The 15,457-nt window shown below is 37.6% G+C and overlaps 1 protein-coding gene across 2 annotated transcripts in view; it reads right to left on the bottom strand.

Annotated features, from left to right (window-relative positions):
• LOC122403433 (protein PALS1) overlaps positions 1–15,457 on the bottom strand; it is a 111,584-nt gene that overhangs the window by 79,752 nt on the left and 16,375 nt on the right. For both annotated transcript variants that reach the window (XM_043406955.1, XM_043406956.1), the window contains exon 4: positions 539–599. In XM_043406955.1, the coding sequence (XP_043262890.1) occupies positions 539–599 (61 nt within the window). The remainder of the gene's footprint in view (positions 1–538; positions 600–15,457) is intronic.

Raw genomic sequence — 15,457 nt, 5'->3', positions numbered from 1 at the left:
AATTTGAGTAGTAATTAATTCCTGAATGTACCATGAAATAATTTCTTCCCGCGATATTTGAGAGATAAAATAAACTTCGTACAATGGATAGTTAATAACAAACTCATTTTATCGCATACTAAGCAGGAGGATTTAGTTGTGCTAAGTAAGGTTAATTAACTGAAAAATAACTTGTGTTTGAAAATCTTTAGTTTCCCCAGCAATAATAAACGAGACACTGAGAAAATAATAAAAACGCAGGTAAAATAATTATAAGCGATGCATGAAAACATAATTTATAAAATTTTTATTCTGTTTCAAGAAGCTGAACCAAAAACATGTTCATAGGCAAAACCAAAATTTGACATTATACGTTTTATAAAAAATTATTTTATACTACAGAAAAAAAATGTTCTAAAAGAATCACTCGTTCAGAACCGAGATATAATTTTTAAATTTTCGTGGTGCTACATTTTCCTGCTCGGATTTCGATAATTATTGAATAACGTAGAATTCTTATCAGTGAAGGATGATTAAATAAAGAAATAGAAGCAATTACCTTTCGACAGCGATGACCCAAGCTTCTCGCACCCGACCAGCCTTAAACCCGTCCAACTCTGCTGCAAACAATTTCCAAGACATTAGTCGTATTCCTCGTCATTTTATTCCTTTTTCATTGTAGTTATTATAAAATAAAAACTTATGTGACTTTCTATAAATTTCAGTAAAAATCACAATATTGTTCTTATTTTTTTATTTCGATAGCTAGTAGGACGAGATCCAAAATGGAAAGCAATTTATATGAATTCCTATTCACTTTTTCCAGCGTCGTCGAAATACATCTGGATTTTAAAAAATTTGTTTCATTTATCACCACATCTATCGTATAAAAATAGACCCAGATGTATTTACTATTAATTTATTTCGATAATCAACAACTAAAAATTCATTTTTTCTACACAACTCGATAGAAACACACCGAACCAAAAATCAAACCTAGCAAAAGTAATATGCATAATACGATAATATTATGACACATTTCGACGAGAATAAAACACGATCAACCTTTGTTTCCGTTCCATTCACAGCGCGTACCATTTTCGACGCAATCGGCATCATCGTCCTCGTCGTCTATAAACTTAATGGCGGACAAATCGAAATAGTTCGCGACGTCCTCGGGCTCCTGATCTCTCGCCGGAAATTCGATCGACTTCGTCCCGTCGTCGACCACGGATTCATCGACGACGAACGTCTGTCCGTCGAGGCCCAAACTCGAGCATCCGCAGAGGATCTTGCGAAAGAATCTCGACATCCTCGTATAGCTTCTCTAGACGCTACACCCAAGTGCACCAACTGCAGGAACGTGTTCCGTGACGATTGTTTCCACGGCCTGTTCTCATGTCCAGAACGACGCGGACAACTTCGCTTATTAAAGTATTATCCTTTATTTATTTTTTCGTGACGTCCAATCGACGAGCGCCGTGTTTCGTCGAAACATTTTTGAAAGTCGACGAGTTCTACGATTTCGACGAAACGGACGGAACGATCGAGGAAATCACTTGCCACGCGGGTGAGGTTAGGTGTGCGTGTGTACGTGTGTGGAAAAAAGGCTGGGAAACTCGCGAAATCTTTGACGAGAAGTTCTCGAGAGACGAGACGAGACGCGACGACGTTCGCGCGCACGTGTCGCCGGGACCATAGAAAATAAACTCTCCACCGGGGCCGAGAATGGATGGCACGTACGAACGAACGAGGGATTTATATTTGGAACTGCTCACTGGCAACCGACGAGAAAAATTAAAGACGGAGAAGACGGTTCGATGCGCTTTACGCCACTGTGCATCGAGTATTGTTTCGTTGCCGTTACCCACGACTTCTTTCGACTTCTTACAGACAACCTTTTTCTCTCTCTTTCGGTTATTTACTTCGATAGTACACGAACACGGAACAAAATTATTTACGTAACTCGATAATAACACGAAAATATTTATGCGAATTTCTATTTGTTTCCTTTCTTAACGTCAAGATGCAATTGGGACTTTTTAAATTTATTTATTTATTCGAGAAATATACCTTTCGAACGGATTAAAAAAGAATGAAATAAATTCATTTACATGGTAAGTTTACCTATAAATAATTTTTGATGATAATGAAATTATTTAATTTCTATTTTCAATTCAATTCTCATAACAGTTTACAAAAGTTTTATCAAAATCGGTTATTAAAACTCAGCATTTCCACGTTGTTAGTAACGCGTACGAGTTTAACATGAACTAATATTTCGAAGACTCGCGTAATTGCAGAACAATCGTCCTCGGATTGCGTTTGCTTGTTCGGTCGGGTAAAGTGTTCGCGAAGAGATCGAGCAAACTTTATCGCAGTGTTCCATTATCAGGTCGTCGTATACAGTAATGGGTTTAACCCTTTCGCTCATGCCGCGTTAAATTTAACACACTGAATCTCATATGTGCCGAAATAGAGTGGAAACCAATGTTCTCCGTTATTTTGCGTCTTTCTACGTTTCGTACGTGTGGACTACGTTATACCAGGACAATTAGGCAAAAATCAACTATCATTAAATTTTCGACAGAAAGTATTAAAAATTTTTATTTTCACATGGGTGCAAAAAATATTCATTCAACGTCCAATTCGAAGAGAAAATTTTGATTTATTTGCGTTTGTTGATGTACAGGGTGTTCGGTCGCCCCTGGGAAAAATTTTAATGGGAGATTCTAGAGGCCAAAATAAGACGAAAATCAAGAATACCAATTTGTTGATGGAGGCTTCGTTAAAAAATTATTAACGTTTAAAGTTTCGCCCGTACCGAATTTTTTTCTTGAAAGTGGGTAGGATTTCGGGGGTATGTCTATTCGCAAAAAATGATTGTAATTGACCTTCGCAACCAAAAATAATTTTTCCAGAACGATTTGAAATTTTTTAATTCTGTCATAAAATTTTACCCATTCTCGAACTTTTTTTCTAGAAAATGGGTAGGATTTCGGGGTTGTGTCTATTCACCAAAAATGATTGTAATTAACCCCCGCAACCGAAAATAATTTTTTCAGAATAATTTGAAATTTTTTAATTTAATTTTTTAATAACTTTTTAACGGAGCCTCAATCGACAAATTAATATTCTTGATTTTCGTCTTATTTTGGCCTCTAGAATCTCCCATTAAAATTTTTCCCAGGGGTGGCCGAACACCCTGTATTTGAATAGAACAAATAATGTGTATATGTACATGATATATGCATGTATACTCCCGTTTTGTCTTTTTATAATAATAATAATAATATAATAACATAATATTATAATGAAATTTATGCATGTACATATCATAATTTTTTAATCCAATTACATTTATCGAGCATCGAATAATTTGGGACGTGGGAGGAATATTTGTTCTACCTGAAGAAAAAAATTCGAGACCGAGGGGGTCAAATAAATTCTCACATTTACCTTCTCGGAAAAGAATTGAAATCGTGCTACAGTTTTACGCTATATTAGTAAAACCAATTAGCTAATGGGTCCGCTCAAGAAAAGGATAAAGTTTTAAATGTCGTTACGTATGCATATTTAAACTTTTCATTTTGTCATGTACTATGTTTACTTTGATAATAGCAATCAATAGCCATCTAGTTATTTAAATATTGTGCAAGATTTCTTGCTTCGAAGTGAGTGGATAAGCTTAGTAATAAAATCTCCACTTCACTGAGTCGTCGTGGCAATGTTCAGGGTTTTTTTCTGAATTGGAAACAGCATAACACGTTGTACGGGATTGAATTTATAAAAAAGATGTTTATACGAAAATTATTAAGAATTATTAAAGAATGTATTTTTTAAATAACTTTATAAAAATCCAATTAATCGATCACATTAGTCGCTTAACTAATTTGTAAGTTCCAAGAGAGATACCTTTAGCAGTGACGATAAAATGTTCACATTTATCGTGGATGTCAGTTTCACGTTTATCAGGGGGTGAATACCGTAAATGCGATAGTGGTATACCATAATTTTAAAAATATGTGAAAGGCCGTTCAGAGACGAAAGCCAGGGCTTCTGGTCGAGCTCGAGCGTCACAGTTTCACGCTGGCAATCATCTTATCGCGTGGGAGACACTTCGAGTTTCTGGAAACCAGCCACTGACCCGGAAGCGACAAGGAGTCAGCAGAATTATTCATTTATTTTTCTGCCGGCAGGGTTCCGTGAGCCAACGAACCGATCGTCGAATAATGGGGGCCAGGCATTAAATTCGGCGCTCCACGGCATAGACCGTAAATTGCACGCGATTTTATCACCGTAACAACCGTGATACCAACTACCAAACGCTTATTGATGCCACGACCAACTGGAAAGTTAACTGCTTCCAGACTCGGTGAAATTACGCTTGCCAATTAGTCCTGATTCGTGGAGACATTCTGCATGATTTTTAATTCCGTTCGCATCCTATTCGTTCCCAGCCGCAGTTCGTTACTTCATCGAGTATCAAACACGGCTTAAGCATTAATTAAAAGTAACTGCAAATATTCATATTTGAGTACTTAAATTTTTAAATAGTATCCGAACAGTCAAGTATATACAGGGTGTTCGGCCATCCCTGGGAAAAATTTTAATGGGAGATTCTAGAGGCCAAAATGAGACGAAAATCAAGAATACCAATTTGTTTATGGAGGCTTTGTTAAAAAGTTATTAACGTTTAAAGTTCCGCCTGTACTGAATATTTTCTCGAAAATGCGCAGAATTTCGGGGGTATGTCTATTCACCAAAAATGATTGTAATTGACCTCCGCAACCGAAAATAATTTTTCCTGTGATTTGAAATTTTTTAATTTAATTGTTAATAACTTTTTAACAAAGCCTCCATCAACAAATTGGTATTCTTGATTTCCGTCTTATTTTGGCCTCTAGAATCCCTCATTGAAATTTTTCCCAGGGGTGGTCGAATACCCTGTATACAATAATGATTCTTAATATGAACCTCAGACGTCGGTAAGTTGAACGTTTCTATTTCTCCCAACTGGGAGCCACTGAATCACGAAAGATGATACAAGCTGGGGTGTCAGCGACGATGCTTACTCTCTTCGCTCTCACTCACCGTTCTTTTCTTCGATTGTCGACTAAGGTCCGCTACGAAAGATAAAGGCGACTCGGAGGCTCAACGATACAGCTGTGTATAAATAGTCGCTGGTGTCAAATTTCGCGTCCGTTCTACGAAATACAGTATTAAAAAAGGTGTCTGAGTATGTACTTGAATGTCCACAAACGACAGAGCTCCACGTTCGAATAACATTCGGTGAATATTTGCATCGGTGATGTTTTCGGTTATTCGGTTAGAGAAAAGTTCGACGAATAGAGCACGATTCTAATTCAATGCACGAAGTGGTATCGTCTGCAACAGAGTTTCGACCAAAATGCTCGTGGTTCCTCGACCTATTATTTCCAGCGGGTAGGGCAATCGAGTCGAGCACGTAACACGATTCGCGCAAACATCGTGCAAATGGGGGTTGGATCAACCCCCTCTCCTATTCCTGTTAACGCGCAAATTTACCTACTCGTTGCACTCGAGCTCTCGTCTCGAGGCCGATGCATTCGCGAAGAAAATTCGCAACAATGCAACGCTGCTCCGCTCTCTGCGTTGAAACGAACTTGGCACGGCGCCAGAACGCGTTCGAATATCGCTCGGTGATTCGGAGAAAGTGCATCTGCCCTCTAGACTTGCAGAGACAGTTTCTCAAGGGCAAGTCCATCCTCGTCATTTACGCTGTCAGCGATCTGCTAATGTCAGCTTCGAACAAAAGCCCCACCGTTTGCTTTTTCTTTCTTTCCCGTTTCCATCTCCACGTCGTTTCACCCGATAACCCTAAACTCTTGTACACGAAACGAAGATTAATCCCTTAGATTCCACGGTCTAATGATGCACAAAGAAATGTTTATTGGATTAATCGTGTAAACTGTAATATACATAATTTGACTGACGAGTCATTCCATTATTTATTCTTTCTATTTGTGCTGATATTTATAAATACTAACAGTGGTATCGTATTACTTGTTTTCCATTGACCGCATTGTTTTATAACTAGTTACAACTAGTTAAGACCATAATACCAAACCATCGTTGATGTTATACTAGCACCGACACAAGTAGAACTAGTGAGTAATATAGTCAGACGCACTGGCCAAGATCTACTCTATAGTACTAAACGATTTTCTAGAAAACCTTTTCCCTAGAAAACCTAGTAACTTTTTCCTATTATTTTTATCGACGGTGATTATCAGTCGCGGGAGTTATATTGATAAATAAAATTTACAATGGGCCCAAAAGCCAAAAAATTGTTGGGAAACACCGACTTCTGAACGTACAATTTGATAGATAGTCTGCGTTTCTGATACGCTATCTAGAGGCTGAATGAGCGAAAGAAGCGTGGCGCGATCAAAATTTTCGTAAATCTGGGTCAAATAACTCGTAACCTTCGGTGTCATGCTTTTCAGCTTGACAAAGGGTTTTGGTGTGGCAAATGCATCCGCGGAAATGAAACGAGCATGAAATTGCGCGAGAAAAGCTGCAGCTGTGGCTCCATGAGGCGAGTGGGACCGCCGAAACGAACAAATTTTAATCAAAGTAACGATTGACAATTAAGATTTAAGCGATCTAGCAACCAGCAGTCATTAAGCGACGAAACTAATGACGGAAATTTTACACTAATGTTGTTTAGTTTTCTTTTTTTTTTATTTAAAACACAATTTTCTTTTTTATTTAAAATAAAATTTTTTCCAATACCGTATATAAATCGCATGAATTATTAACAACGACGAATATTTGATTTCTATTTTATTTCATTCATTTCCTCAAGTTCTTTTGCTTGCCTGATCTGAACTATTAGTGTTCACAGAATAATTTTCAGGTTAGATTGAAAGGCAGCCTTTATCTTGTACTTGGCCGTTGTACAAATTACTCTCCAGGTAACATATTTATTTGTAGGTTATAAACAGCTTGTGGACCTTTGACGTTGTACATCAATTGTCTAATGACGTAATGATTAATTATTAATTAATAAAGTAAATAAATGCAAAATATCTGGAAAAATTTAATGTTACACCGATCTACATTATACAAATATGGAACAGGAAAAATGAAAGTATGTAATACCGTTTGAATTTCGGTCATATTATGATTATTGGAACACCCTGTGTATATTCTTGAAAGCGTACGGTTGATAACTCTGCATACGACGGAAATGTCCATCTAACGAACGAAACGATTAACAATTCTTTCCCACGCCATCGACTCTCTAAAGTAAATCTCGCGTAAAATTGCAACCAGTCACGGTCGAACTCGTGATTCGTCGAATTCGGGTCGAGCGAAACGGTGCCGTGACGGTCGGCGTTTCAGGGAATCTTCTTTTCTCGCAGAGACACTATTACGCCACCGTGAGACGCGAACTTTAAACGAGGGATGGAACTATTTGAATAATTGAATATGTATTCGAACGGTTTTTAAGTATTTTAATGCTGCGAATAAACTTTGAAAATTGGAAGTTTTCGATTTACTCGGTTAAGACGTTCCAGAGATTTCTGCATAAATTTGTAGCGCTGTTTTGCTGCGGGTAGGACTCGTAAGAATCGTAGGAGGACAGAAAAGGAAAGGAGGGGGCGCGTTTCGTCCGAGCCTGCTAGTGGACTCATCAATAAGACTTTCTAGCTGGTGGCGAGCACGGGAAGCGACGCCACAAATTGAATTTTATAAATACAATGTACTGTCTAGAGAGAAAAAAAAAGATTAGACTCAATGGTTTTCTTGGAAAACAGTGTTAAACGTTTCAATAGAATTTTCTATAATTGGGATAAAATTTTGCTTGTTTTTACAGAGAGCTGGTACTCGGGCAACAGTACACAACCGAAGGTTTCGATCATAGTGGATATTGTACACCTTCATGCGCCACGACAACCAGTTTTCTAACTGTATATGCGTCCAGTGATGCCACGTGCACATGCACATTCTACAACCGGATCGTAGAAGTTAGTCATTGTTTACCAGACTCTTAAGCGTTCGCGACCCTACGTCGATCCGGACTCGACGTCGTATTTCGTTCCAGCCAGTCTTACGTCGAGTCCAGCTCGACATAAAATTTACTGACTCTTATATCTATTTTCTTGTAACATTATGATGCAAAGATCTCATAATCATTTCATCAGTATTTTGTAATATAATATAGTTAAGGCAAGATTATTTCAACAAAGATTCAATTATTCCATATTCACGAGAGAAACAAAGATTATGCTACAAACCGTTCGAAAAATGGCGTCCCGAAAGAGAATTTCTCAATTAACATCGTTCGCTTCGGTAAAACACTTCGCGACGCTGATGGATTTCGAATCCATCGTCTTAAACTTCGACGTTTAAACAACCCTTCGGCGTTCGGAACACCGATTCGTTATATGCAAATTTGTGGGTGGTTCTGCGGAGGAGATCGGAGGAGTTTAGAAGCGTATACGAGTTATCCAGTATCTTGACGGAGCAAAGTGTAACATCGATTAACATATACCGTCGTTCAAAAGTTTGGTGCACCATCGATAAATGAACCTTTTACCGTACATACACAAACGGTTTACGTGAAAACCTTACTCTTCCATATGGGACTAACAAGGAACCATCGCGAACGGTCCGGCTTCGATTTTGATGAAACTTTGTACACTTATAAAGCAGCCAAAAATAATCGACACGTATTTTTTTTTAGCTGCGGTAACTCGAGTTTAAGGGGTGAAACCACCCCTTGAAGTTTTGGCTCGAAACGGCTATCTCGAAAACGGAAAGAGATACAAAAAAATTGTTAATGGGCGAGGTTAATGGTTTCTTATGTACAATAACGTGGTGTTAAAAAATTTTAATAAATACAATTTGTTTATAACAAAAAAAATTTAATAACTTAATTTTTCATTTTATTGAAATTTTCATAATGACAAAAAATGACGAGCATTTTATTCCAAATCCATTGGTATGCGATTTTTTAAAATTGCCTCTTACAGTTTTGCAGATTTTGATGATTTACATCTTGCGCGCACATTCATTATGGTAGTAGGCGTTCTAACTTTGATTTTAATGAAGCACTGTAGGCTTGCACTAAATTATACAGTAATAAGTAGCGAGTAATAATAACAGTAACAAGTTTCTTAACAGCAACGAAAGGATTAATTATTTTTATTGCCCACCTATGACATCGTGGCAAAGGTGGAGCGATTTATAAATTATAAATATATGCAGCGTGTATAACAATTATTCTATATAGTTCCGACAATAGTGGTACTCGTCGAAAAAATGTTTGAAACATAAAGATTTCTTATACCATGCGCATTTAATTATTGCCACGTCACCGCAAATATGACATGTTGGCTCATTTTCAACAGAATAGCAATACTCAACAGGATTCAGGAATGCATTTGGCTTTTCATCTATATATCCGGATTTATACCAGGAGTATTTAATACAATTTTGGAACCTTGGCGATGAAAATTGATTGTGGACCAGAGATTGAAGTTTAATTATATTATTCCTAGCGTGGAGATTAATGTCGTGATTTAAAACGAGAACTATATCGGAAAATCGGCGAACGAAATTTTTCCAAGTGCGGAAACCGTAAACATCCAGTGGTTGAACATACTTTGTTCCACCTTTTGGTATTATAAAAAGTTTTACATTTTTACCCTCGGGAGTAACTTCGTTCACCGTCTTCTTACAGTGACCACTCCAGGAATCAAGAATTAGAACTGTTGCGGCCCCAGTATTTGCGAAGTAAATCTCTCTTAACCAGGTCTTGAAATGGTCCGTAGTTAATTTGCCTGACTTTGAAGCTACAAGATATACATTGTCAGGGCGAAATAAATGTTGTTCCACAATCGGCCCGAAATGTCCTGTACTCTCTTTCAGTACAATAAATAATGGTGACAGTAATTGTCCATCAGCTGAAATGGTTGGCTGGATGGTGTAACTATGAGTGGTGGATGACACTGATTGAACACCTCCTTCTACGATTTTTATACCTTCTTCAGCCAAAGTGCGCCCTGAATGTAATTCCAAATTAAAACCACTTTGATCGGAATTGTAAACATTGTGTGGTTCATTTCGGGCTATATATGATTTTACTTCATTCACGAATGCGCTGCATTGCAAATGAATATCGTCTTCTCGATTTACCATATTTGTGGTTACAAATCTGGTAATTTTTCTGGACACTAATCTAAACATCTTTTTAAAAGTATATATCCAAGTATATCCGGCTTTAAATGTTTGTAAATTTTCTATGTCCCTCGCTTGTAAAGCCCATCGCCGTAGATCTACTTCATGCACAATTACTCTTAACTGCCGAGCTTCCATAAATTTATTAAATGCAATACGTTTTATCTTTTCCTTTTTTGTGCCACCCTGTTCAACTTGTAAAGCCCATTTACGAAGCATTCTTTCGGATTTCACGTGACGGAATTTGGAACGTACGGTGTCTAATTTTAATCGCTTCGACTTCCCGCTGTTCCAGTACGCCACAGCTTTCCTTTTATATTCGAATGGGATGTATTCCTTATTCGAATGACATACAACGTCTTGTTCGTATATGTTTGGAATATTCGGTGTCCTATTTTCCTCCTCTTCATCTACCCACAACCAGTTCAAATCAGCATCCTGATTTTCTTGGTCGATAAGCGTCCTGTCCATTTCAACACACGTTTCATGTTCAACCAGGAATGCCGTCTCTTCGACACTTCTTACAATTAAATCGAATAATACATCCCTTAAATTTTCTTCTGCGCTATTAATTGGCGTGGGTCCCTGGTTCCACTCAACAAACGCAGCAGACAGTAAAGTTTACTTATTTACAGACATTAATAGGATTAATATTTACCATCTTTCCGAATACAGTAAAAGTTGGATATATGCAACAAAAGATTGGCTGGATAAGTGCAACGTTTAAATGCCCAGAATCGGCACCTCGGCTGTATGGATAACCAACAATGTTCTACACGCTTATAAAGAGCTAATTGCAATATATATACATATATCCAAGTTCTCCCACTTATCTACCAACAAATATTATTTTCACATGACAAGGGCAATCAATTTAATTAACTTTACGATATGTCACGTTATCAAAAGGTATAATACAAACTCCATTTCAATATACCCATTTTATCATGTTTATTACAAAAACCGTCTCGATTTTAAAGAATGTTAATAACAACAGAGATACAGATGCACATACTAATCTCATTTGACACGTATTTTTATTATATAAATTACACAGAATGCTTTCACAACAGTGAAGATTTAGATAACGTGCGTAAACTGCATGATAGGCGAGCCGCAGAAATGACAATATTTATTTATTCAATTTGTATTTTAAAGCAAGTACATCATGAGAATAATAAGTGTATCTTTATCTCCTGGTATACACACTGTATGTATTTATAATTTATAACTCTAATAAAAAAAAATCTTTTCATTGCTGTTAAGAAACTTGTTACTGTTATTGTTACTTGTTACTTGTTACTGTATAATTTAGTGCAAGCCTACAATGCTTCATTAAAATCAAAGTTAGAACGGCTACTACCATAATGGATGTGCGCGCAAGATGTAAATCATCAAAATCTACAAAACTGTAGGAGGCAATTTTAAAAAATCGCATACCAATGGATTTGGAATAAAATGCTCGTCATTTTTTGTCATTATGAAAATTTCAATAAAATGAAAAATTAAGTTAATCAATTTTTTTTGTTATAAACAAATTGTATTTTTTTAAATTTTTTAACACCATGTTATTGTACATAAGAAACCATCAACCTCGCCCATTAACAATTTTTTTGTATGTCTTTTCGTTTTCGAGATAGCCGTTTCGAGCCAAAACTTCAAGGGGTGGTTTCACCCCTTAAACTCGAGTTACCGCAGCTAAAAAAAAATACGTGTCGATTATTTTTGGCTGCTTTATAAGTGTACAAAGTTTCATCAAAATCGAAGCCGGACCGTTCGCGATGGTTCCTTGTAAGTCTGAAGTGCAAATATTAATTTTCATTGTCAATTAAATAATCTGCATATTCTAAAAATAAATAATAAATAATCGAGTAGGTGCCGAAAATTTTCAGCGAAATTAAAAAATTTCAAATAGTTTAAAAAATATTATTCGCAGTTGCGTGAGTCAATTGCAATCATTTTTGGTGTATAGACATACCCCCGAAATCCTACGCATTTTTTAGACAAAAATTTGAGTAGGTGCAAAAATTTTCGGCGAAATTAAAAAGTTTCAAATCATTCTGAAAAAATTATTTTTGGTAGCGGTGGTTAATTACAATCATTTTTGGTGAATAGACACACCCCCGAAATCCTACTCATTTTCTAGAAAAAAATTCGAGAATGGGTGAAAAGAATTAAAAAATTTCAAATCATTCTGGAAAAATTATTTTCAGTTGCGGATGTCAATTATAATCATTTTTGGTGAATAGACATATCCTCGAATTCCTACGTATTTTCAAGACAAAAATTCTTTATTGAAAATATACTGTGTAGTCAGAAATGCTTCATGCATATGTTTAAAAAATCATAACTTCTGGACAGATTGAAGGATTTTTAAGATTCAATATTCACACAATGCGTATTAATAGAGCTTTAGAGCCTCAGAAAAATGGGCCGAAAAAATACATTGGATGTAAAGTCTGAATTAGGTCGAACGTGAATCGAGAGTGAGTCGTCTCATGATTTTACCTTTATGTTCCTTTATGTACTTTTTGTCGAATAGTTACCGTAATATTAAATAACACAGTTAATATAGTAAAGTAAAAGTGTCTGAAAGTTTCAATCCTACTACACGTTAATTATCCATTCCCGACACCTTACTATAATATTATTTATTTATTGTAACGTGTTCCATAAAATTTTTTCAGACCATTGTACGCCATCGTTGATTCGATACGTTTCGTATAAAAGTAATAACAGCCGCGCGCTCCTGTGAAGAAACGTTAACGAACTCATTACTCGATCTAATAAATTACTCGAACAGTCCCGTCCCCAAGTACCAGAACGGCAGAAGACTCTAGGACCAGGTCGATCAAAGACATCGTGGTCGAAAACGTCTGGCACTTAACGCGAGATTGGCCAGACACCATTCTAGATCAAACGTCCGGGTCAGGCTTCCCCCGAGCGATTCCGGTGAAATTCCTGAAATCGTTCCGTTTCCCCTGCAACAGAGTGGAACGCGACTGGCTCTTCCTCACGCGCGGCGTGAAAGTAAATTCGATTAGCGTCGGCCACTTTCCACTCGCTACGGGGTAAATTCGATCGACGCCGCGATAAGATCGAACGGCAATTAGCAACGAAAAACGCGTTGTCTAAATTGCTTGGCGCGCGTGAATCGAAGCACTCGGATGGACGTTCGCGACGAAAGTGGATCGCGGACGTTTGCTGCTCGACGAAACTCGACACCCATCCATTCCAGCGTCGACAGCCAATCTACGTCGAAACCATCTACGAACTACCCGCGACCTCTCGATCGTTCCACGAAAAAAAGGACCTGGTAAGCAACGCCGAGCGAGGTCGAACACGCTTGTACGTCTAAATTTCAACTTCACAGGCCACTCGACGGATCACCGTACTGGATTAATCGAATTATCTTCGAGACACACTAGGGACCGAAAGACCTCTGTTGAGTTAGTCAGACCAAATCGGAATTATTGGAATATTTAGTACCCGCTTTGTAGTAATTTGTACTAGTTAAGCTCGACGTAATTCGAAGAAATTGTCTGTACCTCTAAACATAGGAGAGAAAAATTCGTATCCACTTACGGGGTGATCCGACAATCAAACGGTGGTCGATGCGCGCAGAGTATAAATATTCTCCAACGATCTATTTTTTTCTTCCTTTCACCCTTCGTTTTTACGCCTCGTATGAAACACCTACACATGCACGTGACTCTTTCATTGTACGACACGTTTCACCACCACTATCATTAGCTGCTGAAAAGAATGCCCCCGAGGCAGCGATGCATAACCCGCGGCAATTTTTTTAATTTTTATGTCTCGTTACGCATTCGAAAAATTCGAGTGTATCTGCGAAGGTTTTTTCCCGTCGATGGAACTGGACAAGTCAATTCGTAGAGACCGTTTCTCAAACGGGAATCTTGACGTAATTTTGCTATTAAATGCGAGTATAAAATCTGCACTTAATTTGGGAATAAAAATTTAACAATTACTATTATACTTGGGATTGATTTACAATGACTTCGTATTTAAAATGGTGGCGCTTTATTTAAAAAAGTACAGTTAACCTCGAAATCTTTTTTACGCTAAAAAAACTTTTGTACACCAAATTTGTTTCTATTGTATAACTAAAAGTAACGGAAATACTTCAGGTAGGCAGTGTTTCTGCCCCACCCTGTATGTCCCGTACCGCAGTGAACGTGCTAGCTTTGCTCTTTTTTCCTACTTCCTCCTCTTCAGACCGTTCGCAACGGCATTCAGTAATTGTCATGTGCTCGCGGTGCGTGCAACTCTCTTCCCTATTTTCCACACGGAACACTCGCTCGAGCCTGAACCACGGAAAATGATACCTTCGAATTCCCTATCGCGACTCGATTAACCGTTCTCGAGCGATTTCCTTCCTTTGCTTTATCGAACAAATTCAAGGAAAGCTGACGTTTGAGAAACACTGTTATAGTGCATTCATAGATGAGCAATACAGAGGCAGTTATACCTTAATTGGTTTCGAACTACGGAATTAATGTTGCGCGGTGACATAGTTTCAAAGATGTTCATGTACTTGTGTGTATCCCCTTCCCTCTCTCTCTGCGATGGACCTTTTGCAATTTCTTTCGGATTAAAATAGGCTTCGTAACGGACATCGATTTCTGGTCTTGCAAAAGGAGGTCGTGATCCGGACCGTTGCTTTTTGAATAGAGCTCAGGTCAAATTGTACCTGCCTATATGTATATCGTTGATTCTTAACCACCGTGCCGTAAAGTTACACTTCATCGTTCTGAATCATCGTCAATGAACTGTTGTATTTTCATCTTTTATAGCTTGTAATATTGTTACCCAAACAATTTTTATATTTTAAAAAATGACAATACTTTAAATTTTAAATATACATTTACTTTTGCTTATGAAGTGTATAAGAAATCTCTAATTCACGATACACTACGGTTTTCACTATGAGTGACTGTATGTCATAACCTAGCAAAGAAGTCGAATTTTCATCGAAACTGTGCTTCAAGATTGAACGGGTTAAGAACCACTGATGTAGACAAACAGACTACAGGACACTGGGCATATCTGGTCGAACTGTTTTTCATAACGAATCACTCGTTCAACCGTTGCGACGCGATCACGGCAGGGCGAAAGTGTCTCCGGGGAGACAGAGGCAATTCCTGGAAACGACAGAGAGCCAACGATTACAAAACAAAGTCGCATCGCACACGCACGTCGATACGCATCGTGCCCCGACCGACTG

This window comes from Colletes gigas, unplaced genomic scaffold (genome assembly GCF_013123115.1).
Source record: "Colletes gigas isolate AHSC1104 unplaced genomic scaffold, ASM1312311v1 Colletes_gigas_Sc00052, whole genome shotgun sequence".
NCBI lineage: Eukaryota > Metazoa > Arthropoda > Insecta > Hymenoptera > Colletidae > Colletes > Colletes gigas.
Note: the sequence above shows the minus strand (reverse complement) of the source record. Positions and strands in the feature narration are given on the sequence as shown.